This window comes from Astyanax mexicanus, chromosome 6 (genome assembly GCF_023375975.1).
Source record: "Astyanax mexicanus isolate ESR-SI-001 chromosome 6, AstMex3_surface, whole genome shotgun sequence".
NCBI classification, from domain to species: domain Eukaryota; kingdom Metazoa; phylum Chordata; class Actinopteri; order Characiformes; family Acestrorhamphidae; genus Astyanax; species Astyanax mexicanus.
Genome location: NC_064413.1, coordinates 32,469,923 through 32,487,156, shown reverse-complemented (window position 1 = coordinate 32,487,156; position 17,234 = coordinate 32,469,923). Strand labels below are relative to the sequence as shown.

Genomic DNA, 17,234 nt, shown 5'->3' with positions numbered 1-17,234 from the left:
TCCAAGTTGGCTTTTCCAAAGGGGTCCAATCATCAAATCCCACTTTATTCTCACAGAGATCAAATGTAGGGCCCATGCATGTAGTGTACAACCCAGATGGGAATCATGTTTAACCCCTCCTGACATTCATATTTGGTTCAACATGGCTTGGAAAACCAGAACTGCAACAAATAGTTATTTTGGGAGGTACGTATACTAATCTTTTTAATTAAAAAAATCCTAATGTAGATTGGTCTGAATGGAAGAATAAATCTTTTTATGAAAAAATCTCTGTTAGAAGAGCAAGAAGAAGAGCAGATAGTTCTAATTTAAATAAAATAAATACTTTACAAAGCGTCAACTTTCCAAAGACTTAAATTGCTTCTGTTTGGCTTTACCTGTTCTACCTGTTTTGATTTAGCAGTACAACTAATTATCTAGTACAGTAAAAAAAAAGTCAGAATTGCTTTTCCTGTTAGTTGATGGTTATTTCTGCTTTTTTTTTGTTTTTACCTCTGCTTTGCATGGATTTGGCTCGTGTTCCTAGCTTTCTCTATTACTTTAAAACGACAGACACGGCTAAGCCTGAGATTTATTGCATTTAAATACCTAGAGGACATTAAATGTTTTGATATTTGGAGAATAAATATTTAATGTTGGTAAACACGCTGAATGTAATTAAAGTAAGCAGCCCGTATCCCTCCGCCGCTGTGTTTCTGTCCTCAACCCTTTACTTAGTGAATTAAATTACACATAAACGGCTGGCTTACAGTTAAGTTAATTGATTTTTAAAATTAGTTGGATAAATGTTCAGGTTCCCAGCTTTAGGTTAAACATACAGGCTCCACATTGGCAGCTTATGTTAAATTAGCGTTAGTTAACTATGCCACTAAGGAGTTGTATGATATGAAATACGAGTGTAAAATAAAAGTAATAATTATTTATGACTTTAACAGTTTAGATAAAACTTGCCTCAGTGACTAAACCTAAAGTATAATAGTCCCGGGTTTAGCTCATATGGGTATTTTGTATCTGTATTCAGCAGTAAATCGAGTTAACGCTGCTCTCCTACTCGCGAAAAGCCGCAAACAGATTTTTAACACTGCGCGGGGGTTCGCTTCCTTCGCAGAGGCTCATGGGTATTGTAGTTCTCTGAGTAACGGTGGTGACTCATTCGCTTTGGCAGCGTGGACTACATCTCCCAGGCTGCACGCGGGCTGGTTTCCGGCGCCGTTGTGAAAAAAGAGAAAAGTTTGAGTAGTGGGTGTATGTATATGTATGGCTGAGAGTGAGAGGCGGAGAGGCGGCCGTGTTTGTGGAGTGATAGAGGGAGAGAGGGAGAAGTAGTAGTGAGAGAAAGAGGAGCGCTGTGCTGAGCATACAGAGAGCCGCGGGAGAAGGTAAGAAACGGCGCGAATAAACGAGAAAACAGACCGAGTCGCGAGATCAGAGCGAAGTCTGAGAAAAAGAACAAAAAGAAGGATAAAAAAACGAGCATCTGCGGACCGCCGCGTCTCTTACAATGAAACTTGTGGAACGTGATTTAGGAGAAAGAAAGGGCTGATTATAGAAGCGCTCAGCGGTTCTTGTGCTGATCCCAGTACAGCAGAGATAGGCATGTTTTAATCGGACTCTTCCACTGTTTGGATTCATGGATCGTTGGTTGTAAACTTGGCTACAAAGGGTGGCTGTGCTTTCTGAGAGATACAATGGAGCAGCAGCATCGATGCTTCTCTGCTTCTCTACATGGAGCTACCAGCATCCAACAACAGCGCTGTTTGGAGCTGGTGTGCCTGTGCATGCCTTCAATCAGTGCGATCCATCCGTTTGATTATGTATCCATCCACCCATCCATTCATCCATCTAGTTACATAGCTAGCTATTCATCGTCCAGACTTAAGTTGTACGGTACTGGATATTATGTTGTTCTGCAATATATGTTGCAACTAGGCTGGTTACAGTAAAATGTCTCTAGCAATAGACTTCTCGTTCAATATATGCACATGACCTCAATACTTTCTGCTGACCTAGATATTGGCAATTATCTTTTCATGCATGTTTATCTACATAAAAATGTCACTGATATAGCGATCGGAGTGACACTAAAATACACTAATACACAGTCTGAAACAAACATGTCTCCCGTTACATTGCCTTTTGTATCAACAGACCCTGAGTGCTTAAAATTAGTGTAGTTTCATTTGGTTTTATTTATTTATCTTTTTTGTCTCGGCTCCTGTTTCTGTTTCTCTCTCGTGTTTCAAAACGATAGAAACCGCTGATTTAAATAGCCTTTAAATGCCCAGAAGACAACTAAACATTTAATTGTTTTGATATTTAGAAAGCAAATATTTAATTTGGGTGAACCGTCTGAGTGTAAACTTAAGTAACAGCGCTTATTCCTTTGCCACTGTGTTTCTGTCCCCAGCACTTAACTTGCAGGGCATTACATTATTTTTATTTATTTCTTTATTTAATTATTTAGGACAGTCTAACATTCCGGAGTTTGATTTCTTAATGAGCAATTGTGTTGAAAATTTAATTGTGTATTGCAGTTATTTATTTAAGAATACAGAAATTCTCCATAAAATAATAATCCAACATGTCAAAATAGGTGTTTTGATCATTTTACAGGTTTTACCATGAAATGTAGCTTACCTAGTTGTTTAACTTGACAGTTTAACGTCCTGCGACGTGACCATCGAGCACGTGCACATGTTCTGCGATGATGATGATGCTAAAACGATACATTGTGCAACCTTATTCCAGATCATGTCCTTAAACTGGGTCCTTATTCTGCCAGATTACATAATATATAAGTGCTTTAAGATGAGAGGAGTGAGGAGGGCAGCTCTGCTGTCAGAGGCAAGCACTGAACCTTAGCTGTAGCTATATAGCTGTGTGGTGCAACATCTTGGAGCTAAAACTGAATGGCCACTGAATGAGTGGATTGACAGTAGATGAAAGTGTCTGTGTGTGTGTGTGTGTGTGTGTGTGTAGTCGCTGGTTTTGTGTAAACGCTGAAAAAACAAGGAGGTGTCTCTGAAATCTTTTTCTTCTTCTCCTTCTTCTCAACACACAGCAAAAGCTCGCGGCTGTAACGATAGCTAGAAGTATCTCTGTGGTTCCTCCTCCTCCTCCTCCTCCTCCTCCTCCTGCTGCTGCCTGTAGCCTGTAGCGGCTCCTGCTTTGTCAAAGATGGCAGTTAGCTGGTGTTTAATAGCGGACAGATCTCGAGGTGAGAGGACTGCCTGTCTCTGTGTTAATGTTAGGGTGATCAGTCTGTGTCTCTGAGTGACTGAGTGGAGGAGCAGGGCTCCTGGTTTCCCCCGGCAGGTTGTGAGGTTGTGACTGAGATCTTCATCAGCTGAGTGAGAGCTGCTCCTCAGAGCTGTCAGAAGCGCCGCACGTGCGAGATCAACATGCAGGGTCTGTTTCAAGGTAGGATGAAGGGCAGGTTTGATGCTGACAGGAACTTGAACACTCTGGTAGCATTAGTATTAGCCAGGTTAACATGATCTGCCCTTAGTAACTGATGATGACCATCTTAAATCTGTGTGAAGTTTGCTTTATTTCCAATTAAAGCATTTCTTTCACAGTTTATTGCACACTAATCCCAAATATAGTCAGAGTTTGTTGTTGCTATAGTGTTTTTTTATATGAGGACACTAGAGTAGAGGTCTGTTTGTATTGCATATGGTTATGTGTTTTATGTGCATGTTTATGTGTAATATAACTGTATCTTTAGTGGTAAATTGAAGTAATAAACTAGTACTTGACAGTTTAACCTCCTGCGATGTGACCATCGAGCACGTGCACATGTTCTGCGATGATGATGCTAAAATGATACATTGTGCATCCTTATTCCAGAACATGTCCTTAAACTAGGTCCTTATTCTGCCAGATTACATAATATATAAGTGCTTTAAGATGAGGGGTACTCCAAAATATACACTGCCTGGTCAGAAAAAAAGTCACCATCAAAAACAAAAAAGCTCTAATACTTCATATTTCTTTGGACGTGCATTCACTGTGGCATTGTTTCAATAAGCTGCTTCAGTGTCACAAGATGTATTTCAGTCCAGTGTTGCATTAATTGTTTTTACAAGATCGTACATTGATGATGGTAGAGTCTGACAGATTCTCAATAGAGTTAAGGTCTTTTTCTCTTAACAAAAAAATATGTGCCAGTTCTACACAAATATTAAAGTTAGCTATATAAGTGCCACTTTCTTTGACTGGGCTGGCAGACTGTGTCTTAAACATAAGAAATGGCTATCTAAGGATAGTACAGCTAAGCTATCATATTTAAAAGAGAGCTGTCAATAGCGCTGCTACGTCAGGACATATTGTTGCCTGTGTGATTTGGTTACAGAGGATGTCCATCACTAGACTGCCTTCTAGAACACTGAAGCTGGAGACTGGGTGGGCTTCAAGGCATCAAATCAGCTACCTCCAGTTTCAGAAAGCCTTCCATATTTCAGTATGGAATCAGTGGGCTTCAGGCTTAAGGTTTGCAATTTTATCACAAAACTAAAGAGTAAGTCCCTTTAGTGGGAAAAAATGCTAACTTAAATTCACTTAGCCTAAGTGGAAAGAGCCCTGACCTCAAACGCTAGTCAGTGCACTTGACACCTGTCAGGGTGTTTTTGAAGCCAGTTTATTTACAGCTCTATTAATTCACTTCCATTAAGAGGCAAAACTGTGATATCTAAATGGACCTGGTTGGATGCAAAGCATTGTATGATGGTTTCCAGCATGGCTGTGGGGACAAGGTTCATGTATGTGTAAGTGTGTACGGTTTTGAAGGGTCAGCTACAGAAAACCGCAGGTGATGTGACTGGAGGACTAAAGTTTCGAGAGGACAGTGGAGAGCAGCGTTTTGGGCTCCTTGTTAAGTGGGCCATGGGTCCCTGTGGTGAACAGAGCTTTTCTGGGACAGGCGTGGCTATGACGTACAGACGGCCCGGAATGGGAACGAACGGAGCCTTCCGCTTGTTCTAGAGGGGGTCCAAGGAAGTGGAGGTGATCTCTGATCAGAACTGCGTAGAGGAGGGAGGCAGCAGGTTCCGCTTTACAGCTAGCTCCCACACAGACGCAAATCTGACCAAACTGAATCCAACTGAAGTTCTACCCATAGATAGAGGCTGACATCTGGAGCAACTTCTGTAAGTATGAGCAGGTGGGGTCAGCTTTCCGAGGAGTACTGCACTCCACAGCATCTTCTCCCCCGTATTTGGCAGCAGAATGCGAAACTGGAGCTCGCTGTTGGCCTCGAGTGTACATAGATACTGATTTTTCTCAACATTTGTTGCTGGCGGTTTCTGCCCAAATCTGAACTTGTGACCGAGGTGCTACATCTGAAGGTGGGATGTTATTTAAAGATCACACATGTGTTTCCATTGCGTAATTGTGTGGCTATGAAAGAAAAAACTTGCCAGTTAATATTAATGGAACAATTATTTGCAGAAGTATTGTCTAATTTAGTCTCTTTTTTGCGGTCGTGTTTGAAGAAGAAATCTTTTTTTGGTGCCGCAGACCGATGTGGGACACCAAGCCTACTTTTATGTGTGCTAAGCTATTCTTAGACTTTAAAGATGTAGGCCCAGTTTTTTTTTGCACAAGTCAGTGTCAGACTTTTAATAGCGGACGGATGCTTTTATCAAGTTTTCCACTGTTGTTTGATGCTGTTTGATGCTTCATGGCTTCTTCTTTCCTCTCAGTCTTGGACAGATAGACTGGTTCTCTGAACTCGTGTATTTTGTTTTGGGCTTGCTGTTATAAACTTGGTTTTTGGCTTATTACTTTGTTGCTGTTTCTAGGATTAGCCCTACAGTTGTTGTTCTCTGTCAAATATTTAAATACTAAGGGTTTGTTGAAAGTTTGTGGAAATCATCAAGGTCACGCAATGACATGCAATGACATGCAATGACACATGCTCACTGATTCATAACGCTAGTAACGCAGAGTTTCAGTCCATTTATAGTTAGGGATTTATGACTCTGTACGCAAGTGCTATGAAACCATACTGCTCTGTTTGTTTGCCACCAAATAAGTTCCCTGTTTAATTTACAGTACATCTGATGGTTGTTCCCTGAGGGTATTCTTTTTAACAGTCACATCTTAACTGGTGCATGGTGGCTGATGAGGAGTTAACGCTCAAACAGGAACTAGGCCAGTTACATCCCATTTTCACACTTCCTATCCTGAGGGAGGCTGTGGTGGTGATGCGGGTGGTGTGTGTGTGTGTGTGTGTGTGTGTGTGTGTGTGTGTGTGTGTATATGTGAGGGAGGGTAAATATGACCATGTATGAGGTAACTGGCACTCATGAGTGTGGTGAAGTGGCATGTGCGGTAAGGGTTTTTTTTTTTTTCTTTTTCTTTTTTTTTTTTAACCAAAAGGGAATGATCAGATGTTATCATGCCTAGCTAAGCTTGGCGCTGAAACTAAATACATGACATAGTCAAGACTCTGCAAATATGTGTCTCGCATGTAGACAAATCACACAAACCCACACATTTTGCTGCTTTGTTGTAGGAAGGGAAGTGGCCTGCACACTCTTCCATATCCCAGTGTGTGACTCACCACAGCTGAAAGGCTTTGGGTGCTGGGGTGTGAGAATAGCAAGCAGGTTTGCAGTAACCGAGACACTGACATCTGTTCTCTTACAGGATCGCCAATCCATTCACTCAGCATTTATTACAGCTGCCCCATCATGCCGTGTAGCTTGCCTCAGTCTGAAGTCATACCCCAGCATTAGCCCATCACTGCAACATTAACTGACATGTTCACAGACTGTGTTATGCCTTTTGGCAATTATTTATTTTAAATGTTTGCTTTTTTATGTAGAGCACAAGCGCATTTGAAGAATTAGCATAACTAGTATTTGGATAAATCCCCTTAGCAAGTCACACCTGCAGCAGAAGCTCTTAGTAACCAACAAGCTTCTGGCAGAATCCTTTTGGATGTTTTTTTTGTTTGTTATTTTTTGTTTAGCTCTTTTTAGGCTCCTGCTTGTTTGGGGGCACTTTGGAAAATCCATATGTGTCCATGTTTCACCTGTCTGGCTGATTTGAGGACATCCCATTTTGTGCACTGTGTGCTTGATGGTTCTTGTGGTGTTCCTAACCACCTTAACCAGTAACCTTTCTGCTAATGGCCACCGTTTGTGTCTTCATCCAGACCTTGACGACGACATTGCCACATCTCTCAAACGTTTTTATGTACATACAGTTATATAAATCAAAGATCCTGGACTCAGTAGGTGTTTCAAAAAGTGACATGTCCCAAGTGACATTTAAACAGGTGTATATCTACAGTCATCCTTCTCTACATTGAGCTCCCCGGACTTTCCCACTGTACTGTGTGCTGGTCAATTAAATGAGTGTCAAACTATTTTTACGTCATGACGGAGAAGCTACCAGCTGTAGTCATCCATGGTCACCAGTGGGAAGTTAAGAAACCTTGGCCTGCTATTAATAATAAGGTGTGATTTTTCTTATTAAGGATGTTGGTTGGACACCCCTTGCTCCCCACAAAAAGAGTAGTAAAAAAAACATTAAAAGCCAAAAATCATCACGACATGCATGTCCATGATATATATGTGTATAGTATATACAGCTCTAAAAAAATTAGAGACCACTTAAAAATTATGAGTTTCTTCGATTTTTCCAAATTGAAAACCTCAAAAATATAATCAATAGGAAGATGGATGATCACAAGCCATCAAACCAAGCTTAACTGCTTGAATATTTGCACCAGGAGTGGCAAAAAGTTGTCCAAAAGCAGTGTGTAAGACTGGTGGAGGAGAACATGCCAAAATGCATGAAAACTAAAACTATATTTCACCAAATATTGATTTCCTAACTTGAATATGAACTTGCTTTCTTTGCATTATTTGAGGTCTGAAAGCTCTGCACCTTTTTTGTTAGTTCAGCCGTTTCTCATTTTCTGCAAATAAATGCTTTAATTGACAATATTTTATTTGGGAGAAATGTTGTCTTTTTTTTAATAGAATAAAACAACAATGATAATTTTACTCGAACATATCTATATAAATAGCAAAATGAGAGAAACTGATTCAGTAACTGAAGTGGTTTCTTAATTTTTTTCCAGAGCTGTATAGTGGCATGCAAAATATTTTAAACCTGAAACTATATTAAGTGTGTAGGTAAGATTACCTTATTTCCAAAAGGCAGCATGATGCATTCCTTTAGGATTATTATTATTATTATTTTTAATTATGTTTTAAATATTATTTGTTAAGTCGTGTGTAGAAATAAGAGCCCTGAAACAAAGGTTTTGTACCCCCCAGCATGATCAGTAGGAAAGCTTAAACTCAACAAAAATGTAAAGTCTAATAAATAACTAAGTTTTAGGCATGATGGGAACCTACCTGATTAGTATGTAAAGATTTTTTTAAGAGCTTTTGATTTTTGTTTTTTGAGACAGGACTGTGTCTAAATGCATTTTTCCAGCTCGCTATTGAGGACTGTGTTCCCACCTTATTGTGGTTTGACCATATAAGGGAATTATCTCCATGACCATCACAGCACATCTGCTGCCAAGGTGGCCTTTTTATGGTTAAAATGACAAATTACACAGTCATTATATTTACTCGAGCATCTAATAAGTAAGTGTCATTTTATTGTAGCTATTTAAAAATATGTAATTATATATATGTAGTAATATACGTGGCTTGATCATAAAGTCAGCTAATTTATTTTATTTTATTTTATTTTTTTTGAGAGGAATGCTTAGAATTTCTGGCCATTCATGCTTTCTGTGTTTCCTGTCTTTATTGTCTCGCCATCTGAAGTGGTTAACTTGCATTTACACTTTTGGGCAGAATTCACGGTTCCTGAGGAAGTGCTGCACGGTCTTTGGATTATTTTGGTGTCTGAAGCCTCAAAAATGCGAGTCTGCCGAGGCTAACTGTCGCAGCTCAAATCATGCTAACCTCAGCCTTCTTTGCCCCGACATTAACTCTCTGCCTGTGAGGATGTAGGCCATCATGGTTAACATAAGCTAAAGTTAATGGAGACCCGGCTTAACCATCACTTTTGTCTGAAAGTTGGTCAGTGATAATAACCCCCATTTAGCATTTTACACAACCACAACAGCCTCGTTCTTTGTGGTTTTAAATGTGCTGTAGCATTTTGTAGCCCTCTGCTTTTTTTCGCTATGCAGTGCAATCATGAATATTTCTCTCTCATTCTCTCCCTTTCTTTCACACAAAAAGAGGCCCACACTGAACTGTTCTGTACTGTTCTACCTATGCCTTATTCTTCATATAACAATGCAGTATACCCCCACCCCCTCACACATGCTGGATGCAGAACCTATATTCTTATCCTGACCTTCATTTTCCCTGAAAGAGGCCATAGTTTCAGCAGATCTGCTCGACTTAGCAACACTAAAATAAGCTGGCAAACCTATGCTCTTCTCTCAGCACAGCACTAGGCCTTCAAACAGAAGCACCCGGTTGGAACTGCATTTGTGGTTGTGAGCCAAAATGGTTTTAAACCGTTGTTTAAAATGCTGAAATGCTTTAAAAAATAGAAACCCAGTCTAGCGAATTGATTGCACCTTCCATGAGTCATGCAGAGAGAGTGAGCTAAATAGGGCTGGTCTTCTTCCAGCGTCCTGTTCTCGTTCTGATCTGCTCCTGTGATTGGACTTGAGAGAGAGAGAGAGAGAGAGAGAAACTGGGCTGAAAAAGCACTGCTGCCTGTCTCCCTCCAATCGATCGCTCTGACTCGGGAGATATTCATTAGCATTTCTCACTCTGAATTGCTCTCTTTTTTTTTGTCTTTCTTGTGCGCTCTTCCTTTTCTTCACTCTTTTGCTTTTTCCATCTTCTACCCCTTCTCTTCTTTGTCACTTGTGTCCTTGTTCTTGTCACTGTCCAGCTTGACATGTTGTCTCAGCTTCAGTCCTTCTTCTGTGATTTCTTTGTGTTTTTAATTTGTTTAATCTTGGCTTCGTTATCAAGGTATCTTCTGACCATATACATAATATAGAAAATTGCTGAATTTGAAAATTAATAATATAGGAAATCTATCTGCTATCTTGGTTCATTTGTTTTTATAAAGGCCTATGTACACAGATTAGCCGCAACATTAAACCACTAATGGGAAGTGAAGTGAAGTGAAGTGAAATGCATAAAATCTGATTCAGTCTCCTTACTAATAAAGATTAATGTGCTGAAAGCAAGGAAAATGATTTAAGCATACAGATCTGATTGACTTTGACAGGGACAAAACATCTCCAGACCAACCAGTCTGACACGTGTGTGCAATATATACATATATAAGGAAATATGGGCTAATATAGTGTAGTATAGCATAGTATAGTATAAATCAGTATATCAATAAAGGCCAGTATAGGCTGTACATGGGGCTGTATGTATTCAGAAACGTAATGAATAAGCATAAAATAAGAATAAAAATAATGAAACAGTACCTAATAATACTGTTATGCACTTATGGATTGAAATGTCGCCATATATTTGAAAATGTCCCCCCCCCCCCCCCCCCCCCATACATGTTTTAATGTACATTTTTACATTGTGCAAAAACTTGGTAAGTGTAAAATTCTGCTATAGGCACCTAAAGCTTATTGGTACATAGGGTAAAGGCCAATTTATGTTTCTGCATTGATTCCACACATACCCTGCTCCATTGCCCGAGACACCCCTCCTCATAAATGTAACAGTTCATCGTGGACTACAGTAGCTGTAATTGTCTGCCGTACCTCGTGTTCCTGCCCAGACATTCCCGCCTTCATGATTTAAACTGCAGAGTGACATAGAGTCATGAACACAGGTATGCAGAAGGATAAACATGTACAGCTGTGAAGGGAAAACAACATGTTGAGTCAATGCTTAAGGAATTGATGGGATTTTCGACCAGTCCACAGAAAAGCTGCTGTATCCCAGTTTGTTAAAAAGTCCATGCCTTGATTGGTCAAATCTGTTTTTGGTATCATAAGGGGGATTTACATAACAATATTAGACATGTGGTTTTAATGTTCCGGCGGTTCTGGTGGTGTAAATGAACCTGGATTATTTAGACATTGTACGACGCCTGAGTCTGAATCATTACGCTTCTTTATGGGGCCACTTGAGCATGTCTTGCTTTATTGATGACTCCCATTAGCCTGTGATCACCCTGTCTCTGTGTGCTAGCTTAAGTGGTTCTCTGTCCCTGTTTATTCAGTTCATTCTCTCTCTCTCTCTCTCTCTCTCTCTCTCTCTCTCTCTCATGTAGGTCATTTGTGGACAAGAGCTCATGAGCCTTATCTGCTGGTCTAAGACCTGTGAACTGGACACACTGAGGACGAGCAACCCCTTACAAGGCCAATGACCTTCTACGTTGTACGTTTCTACTGCTATCCACTCTTAATGCTCATTGGCTGTGGGTGACATAGTAATTCAAACCTGGGGCCATTTTTTTAAGAGTAAACTCATTAATTGTGTCTTATTCATATAAGACTATTTGACCTAGTTTACTTCATCTGCATTGAGTCCAAGTGTAAACATGCCTTAGATGCACTCAAAACTGATACAAATGTGATCGCTCAAACCACTTCAGGAGCTGGTGTGAAGTGGTAGAACCCCATGTTATAGCAGTTTAAACACATCCATCTCTCCAAGATGCATTTAATATCCAAAACCTCCTCTAAGTCTGACCAAAACACCAGTAATAATGGCTGTACAGTGCTGGGTCAAATGTGTTTCAGTCAAATGTGTCTCAGATTAGTCAGACTGAAACCTGAATGTTAATAGGATCCCTAAAAATACTGGCTACCATATTTTTTGGTTTATAAGGCGCACCACCAATAAATGTTTATTTTCTTGTTGATTTTTATAGATAAGAGGCACCGGATTATAGCAGCTGGCTAGTCAGCCACGATTAGCAGCACTAGCCAGCTGTGGTTAGCAGTGCTAACCAATGCCGCCCGATAGCGGTAGACTGAGAACCCCTAAGTGTTTCGGTAACCCACTATCAGCTAGCGGTTTGTCCCATGTAGCTTGCTTGAAAAATACAGTAAATGCATTCACACTTGGTAGACTAGCTGCTAGTTAATAGTGATAGTTCCCTTGGTTACCGGAACACTTAGGGGTTCTCAGTCTACCGCTATTGGGCGGCATTGGCTAGCACTGCTAACCACAGCTGGCTAGTGCTGCTAATCGTGGCTGGCTAGCTCTGCTAATCGCAGCTGGCTAGCGCTGCTAACCGCCTTATAATCCGTTGCGCCTTATCTATGAAAATTTAACAAGAAAATAGATGTTTAGTGATGGTGCGCCTTATAAACCAAAAAATATGGTAGCAAACATTTTTAGGGATCCTATTCACATTCTAATAACATGTTTCAATCAAGTGTTTTCTTGATTGAAATAAGATGGCCCTGGAATAAATCCTTTTCATACCTATGAGTTATTGTAAACCTGAAACATTGTCGTTTTAAATACCATAGTAAATTTGATTATTTGGAAGAGTACCTTCACCTAAACTGGCATTAAAACTCATGAATGAAAGCATGCCCTGTTTACATGGCCTGCTATAGCTTTTTTTTTCTTTACTAATTCTAAGCTTATGCCCCACTCAGTGTGGACTCCAAGCCACAGCATCCATATTATCATACAATCAGTTCTATAACTACTTCTGTAATTTGTCAAGCTGATTAAGCTCCATTAACTTCTGCTTTTCATTTCTGCCCGCAGGATCTACTCAGTGGTTCGTGTCAGACTCTGTGATGGAAAATCGGGGTAAGTGATTATTTCTCGAAGCGTGGGCCCTGGTTTGTGTTCTTGCTTTGTCACAGAGGGGAGCGAATGGCTGAGGAGAGCTTGTTGAATGTTTATCATGCTGAAGAGACCTTGGGTGTACATCAGGCATATTGATATATGTTTGTGCGGAACATGTCTTTGTGGAAATAGACCTCTCGTTAAAACTGGATTTGTGGCATTATGATAGCCATTTGATACTAAATCTTCATTCATTTTATCGACATGCAGTGTCCGTGAACATTAACAAGCGTGATCACTTCCCATGCTTTCTTGGAACAAGCATAGGTTATTTGTCTTTGTTATTGCATTGGAAAGCTCTATTGATTCAATTTCATATCAAATTTGAGCGTCAGGGAAATAATCATATGAAGGTTCTACATTACAGACTGTGCTTTTGTATCTCATATCTCAGAAAAGCAATTCTATCAAGCTGCTAGGCGACATCAGACCTTTGTGTGTCCCTTTCCTCGTGCAGCGTTTTCCAGGTCACAGCAGCGACAGGTTCTGGGCTTGGGCAGAACCAACCAGCAGGCTCTGTGTGTTTGGACCAGCGCCCCTGTGTAGACGCTGTAACTGGGACACAGAGAAATAGGGCCGTGGCTCGCACACGAGTTGCTTTATTTCCAGTAGAACACATTTTCAGTTTTGGTCTGGAACAGTGGGTGTATTACCAGTGTAGGTTCTGAACTTGGTTGAGGTTTGAGATCTGGATTTAGTTATTATAGCGATCTAGTTATTTATTTATTTTATTCCCCCTCTCTTTCGCTTTTTCACTCTTGTTTGCATTCTCATTGCATTCTCTCTCTCTCTCTCTCTCTCTCTCTCTCTCTGTCTCTCGTGCTCTCTCGCCTCAGAGCAGCATTATTGTTGCATGGTTTGGGGATTTTATAGTTGCAGCAGGAAAGAAAGGATTGTTTGTGCTCGACTCTTTGTTGTTGTATCTAAACCTCAAGCATTGCCTGCTTTCTTTTACATCAGGCATGTTAATCCATGGATTGTGTAGTTATTGTGGTTTAAGACTTAACCTTTATTCACTTTTTGATTAGTAGAAATAAATAGAAATGTATAGTGAGAGCTTGTTGTATTTAAGTAAGCAATAAAATGCTATTTAATTTTACAAAATCTCCTGCCCATATGTGTATTGCTGGAGTGAGAGATAAAAAGGTGAGATTTAAGGTCACTTTTATGCTTTTTACTTGCATAAATTCAATTAAACGATACAGTCAGCATCACTTATCACACTTGCTATCAGTTGACTCCGTGTTCTATCTTTGCACAAACAGGGAATTATTAGCTCTACAGGTCAAGGATAGCAATAAACCAAATTTAAAGACTGACTGCCTTTCTCTGTGTAACATGCAATCTACTGTTGCTTTCTTTGGTCTCAATGTGGCTTTATACAAAACTACAATTTATGAATATTTTGAGTAGCCCTGCAGACAAATCAACAAAACATAATGCAATTATCTAGATACTCACCTTACCAGTTCTGTTCTAATCATAAAAGTACCTCAGTAGTGTAATTCTAGCCATAAATTACCCTAGCAGTAGTAAAATCATGTGTGATTGAAATACATGAACAAACTGATCCAAACTGTGCTACTGAAAATGTAGAATATTTCTGAAGACTTTTAGTTCAATACAGATTGAAGATGCATGAGTATCAATTCTCATGCTTAATTACTCGCTTTCCCATACATAATCGCAAACAAGGTTTTAAAAAAATACTTGTTTAGAAAAGGAGAAAACAGATTTATATAATGCAACACAATTAACAAATTAACTTTTGCATTGCACTACTACACTAACAACTACACTGTTACATAAGTAGGTATTGGCAATTGCAAAAATAAACATACTTGTACTCAATTGGGGAAAAAAATGTTATGAGTCCGTAGTCCTAAATAGTGTATTAACTCAATGAGGTATATTAGACATAGGTTGCAGGTGAACCTTATGAAACACTGATTGTAGAGCAGGGTTTTGTACACTGTTTCTGCTTGAGCCTACAATAAATTGATTCATGGTTTACTTATAGGACATATTTATCTCAGATTCCCAATATTAATGTAACTTGATTGATTATCCACAACTAGCCTTGTAATCATGAGATTGTACTATGCCAAACCAATTATCGAGCTTGACCTAAATATGTTTTAGTACATAAAACAATTTGCATAAGTTGTCACTTCATACATTTAGCTGAACAGAAAATAATAATAAAACTTTGGCCCCGATCAGTACTGCTGCTGCCAACTGCGTTCCACAGAGTGAAAAGCACTGGTGAAGAGAAAAGTGTGTGGAAACATGAAACAGAAACGTCAATGTCGTTTCCAGCATCCAAATATCATAACATATCTCAAATGCTAAACATGAAGCAGACCTTCTTTCTTCTGTTGTTTGGCAGGCTGACTGTTTCATCCTCTCTCTCTCTCTCTCTCTCTCTCTCTCTCTCTCTCTCCTCTTCTGCACTCCTCCCAGTTCTCTTGGCTCTGTTCTCCCTCATGTGCGCCATTGGTCTGTCTGAAGGCCTGCTCCATTTCTGATGGTATCTGTGCTTAGCCTCCAACCTGGAGCTGGACGCTTTTACGAGTCGAGGCCAAACGAGTTCACATTTCAGATCAGTAACTTTATGGAATGAATTAAATTGATAGAATGATGGGGGGGGGAATTATACTGGGCAGCTTTTTACTGCTGGGTAGTACAGTGTGTGTGTTTTGGCTCCTCCTCCCGTTCTCCTTGCCTGTCTCTCGCTGGGCTGAGGCCTGTGAAATACTGTGGGAGCTCCCCCACTGCTTGTAATTAATCAGTCAATTAAGTGCTTAGAACAAATCACTGAGTGGGTGAAGTGGAGGCTTTTAGAGGGAGTGAGACATATTACTCATGTAAGGCAGCATCCCCCTCCAATAATTTTAGTCTGTCATGTGATCATGTTATAAAGCTACGCTTCAGCTTCACACCCATTTCCTCTAATGGGCTGGATAACCTTGTGTGCATGGACTTCCAGTGAATAACCACTAGAGGGGTTTTACCTGCTGCTTTCTGTAGGAGGCAGAAAACTGGTGACATCTTTTATGCAGGAGTTTAAATGATTATGGTCCAGTTGAAATGGATGTGCTGCTTTTTTGTTGTTAGAATGTTCTCTGTCAAAGCATATTAAATAAATATTAATCCTAACAGACTTAGAAAGAGTTTTAACATTTTTAGACTAAATAATTTGACAGATTTAGATTTTGTCTGGTTGTCGAGAGCTCTGGTAGTCCTATAATAAGCACTTATGTTTATTCACTTTTGTTTCAACATTATAAAGATCAACATTATACCAGTGCCAGTGTTTTATACAGCTTTTAGATAATTAGATGTAGAATTTCTTCATAGCAACAAAGTTTTTTCCGTATAGAAATGAATGAGGTGGAATTTTTTTTCATCTTTTATGCTAAAATGATAAATATACTTTAACACCCTGACATCAACATAAGGTAACAAACTGATAACTTAAACACCTGACCAGTCACCTGAGCAACCGCCTGGGATACAATAGCAGCTGCCTCACAGCCAGCTAGCACTACCATGACTCACTGTACCTCTCAACTAGCATCCACACAGGAACACCACAGCAACCATCTAGGATACTATAGCAACAACCTAGTAACAAGAACACCAAAGCAATCACCTGACATAACATAGCATCCACTAAGCAGTCATTTAGCAACACCATAGTAACTACCTGGGATACCATAACGACCACGTAGCAACACAATACCAACCATTTGGCAACATTTATTGTAGCCAAGACATAACAAAAATGGAGAAAAAGTAAAGTACTTTGGATCATTTACAAAAGATTAAACTGTAAAAATGAAAACATTTGAGAACTCAAAATTTCTAGGCAACTTACTGCACTAGATTTTTGAATAAAAAAATAAGAGAGTTGTGCCAATTAGAAATCTTCAGTTCAGATAATTATTTTTTTTATATGCATAAAAACGATATTATTAAGTCTCAACAGCTTCAAAATTCACTTTGTGTTGTTAGTTGGCCTCATTATTCTAGGACTAAACTAAAACAACTAAAATAATTAACTTAATTTAACAATTAACAAATTAAACTCACATAATGAGCACAGTGCTATACTTTTTGTTAATTTAAGTTAGCAACTGTTTATATTAGCTTGCAGTAATGCAAATATGACCAGCTGGATCCAGCTAGCGTATAGTCAAACTCAGCAACACAAAATGCAGCAAAGTTGCTCTTATAGCCTTCAACACTGTGGCCAGGCAGTTGAATATTGTATAACACATTTTTAAACCCCAAGAGAAGGCAGCAGCCTGTGGGGATCGACTACACACTGATGGTGAGTGAGAGGTGGGAGGACAAGCCCAATATGGAAATAGCATGACCAACATTAAATGGAAAAACTCTAATTGTTTAGTAGATCCCGTTTAACTGAAGATCTAACTG

The 17,234-nt window shown here is 39.5% G+C and overlaps 1 protein-coding gene across 2 annotated transcripts in view; it reads left to right on the top strand.

Annotated features, from left to right (window-relative positions):
* Window positions 1-1,222: 1,222 nt before the first annotated feature.
* The window catches only part of phactr4b (phosphatase and actin regulator 4b), a 51,421-nt gene continuing 35,409 nt past the window's right edge, over window positions 1,223-17,234 (top strand). The window contains exons 1-3 of one of the 2 annotated variants that reach the window (XM_022673684.2): window positions 1,223-1,379; window positions 11,251-11,357; window positions 12,708-12,752. In XM_022673684.2, coding sequence (XP_022529405.2) covers window positions 12,740-12,752 — 13 coding nt within the window. In that variant the 5' untranslated portion in view covers window positions 1,223-1,379; window positions 11,251-11,357; window positions 12,708-12,739. Of the gene's footprint in view, window positions 1,380-5,018; window positions 5,148-11,250; window positions 11,358-12,707; window positions 12,753-17,234 lie in introns of those variants that run through there. The other variant, XM_022673685.2, reaches the window with a different exon arrangement.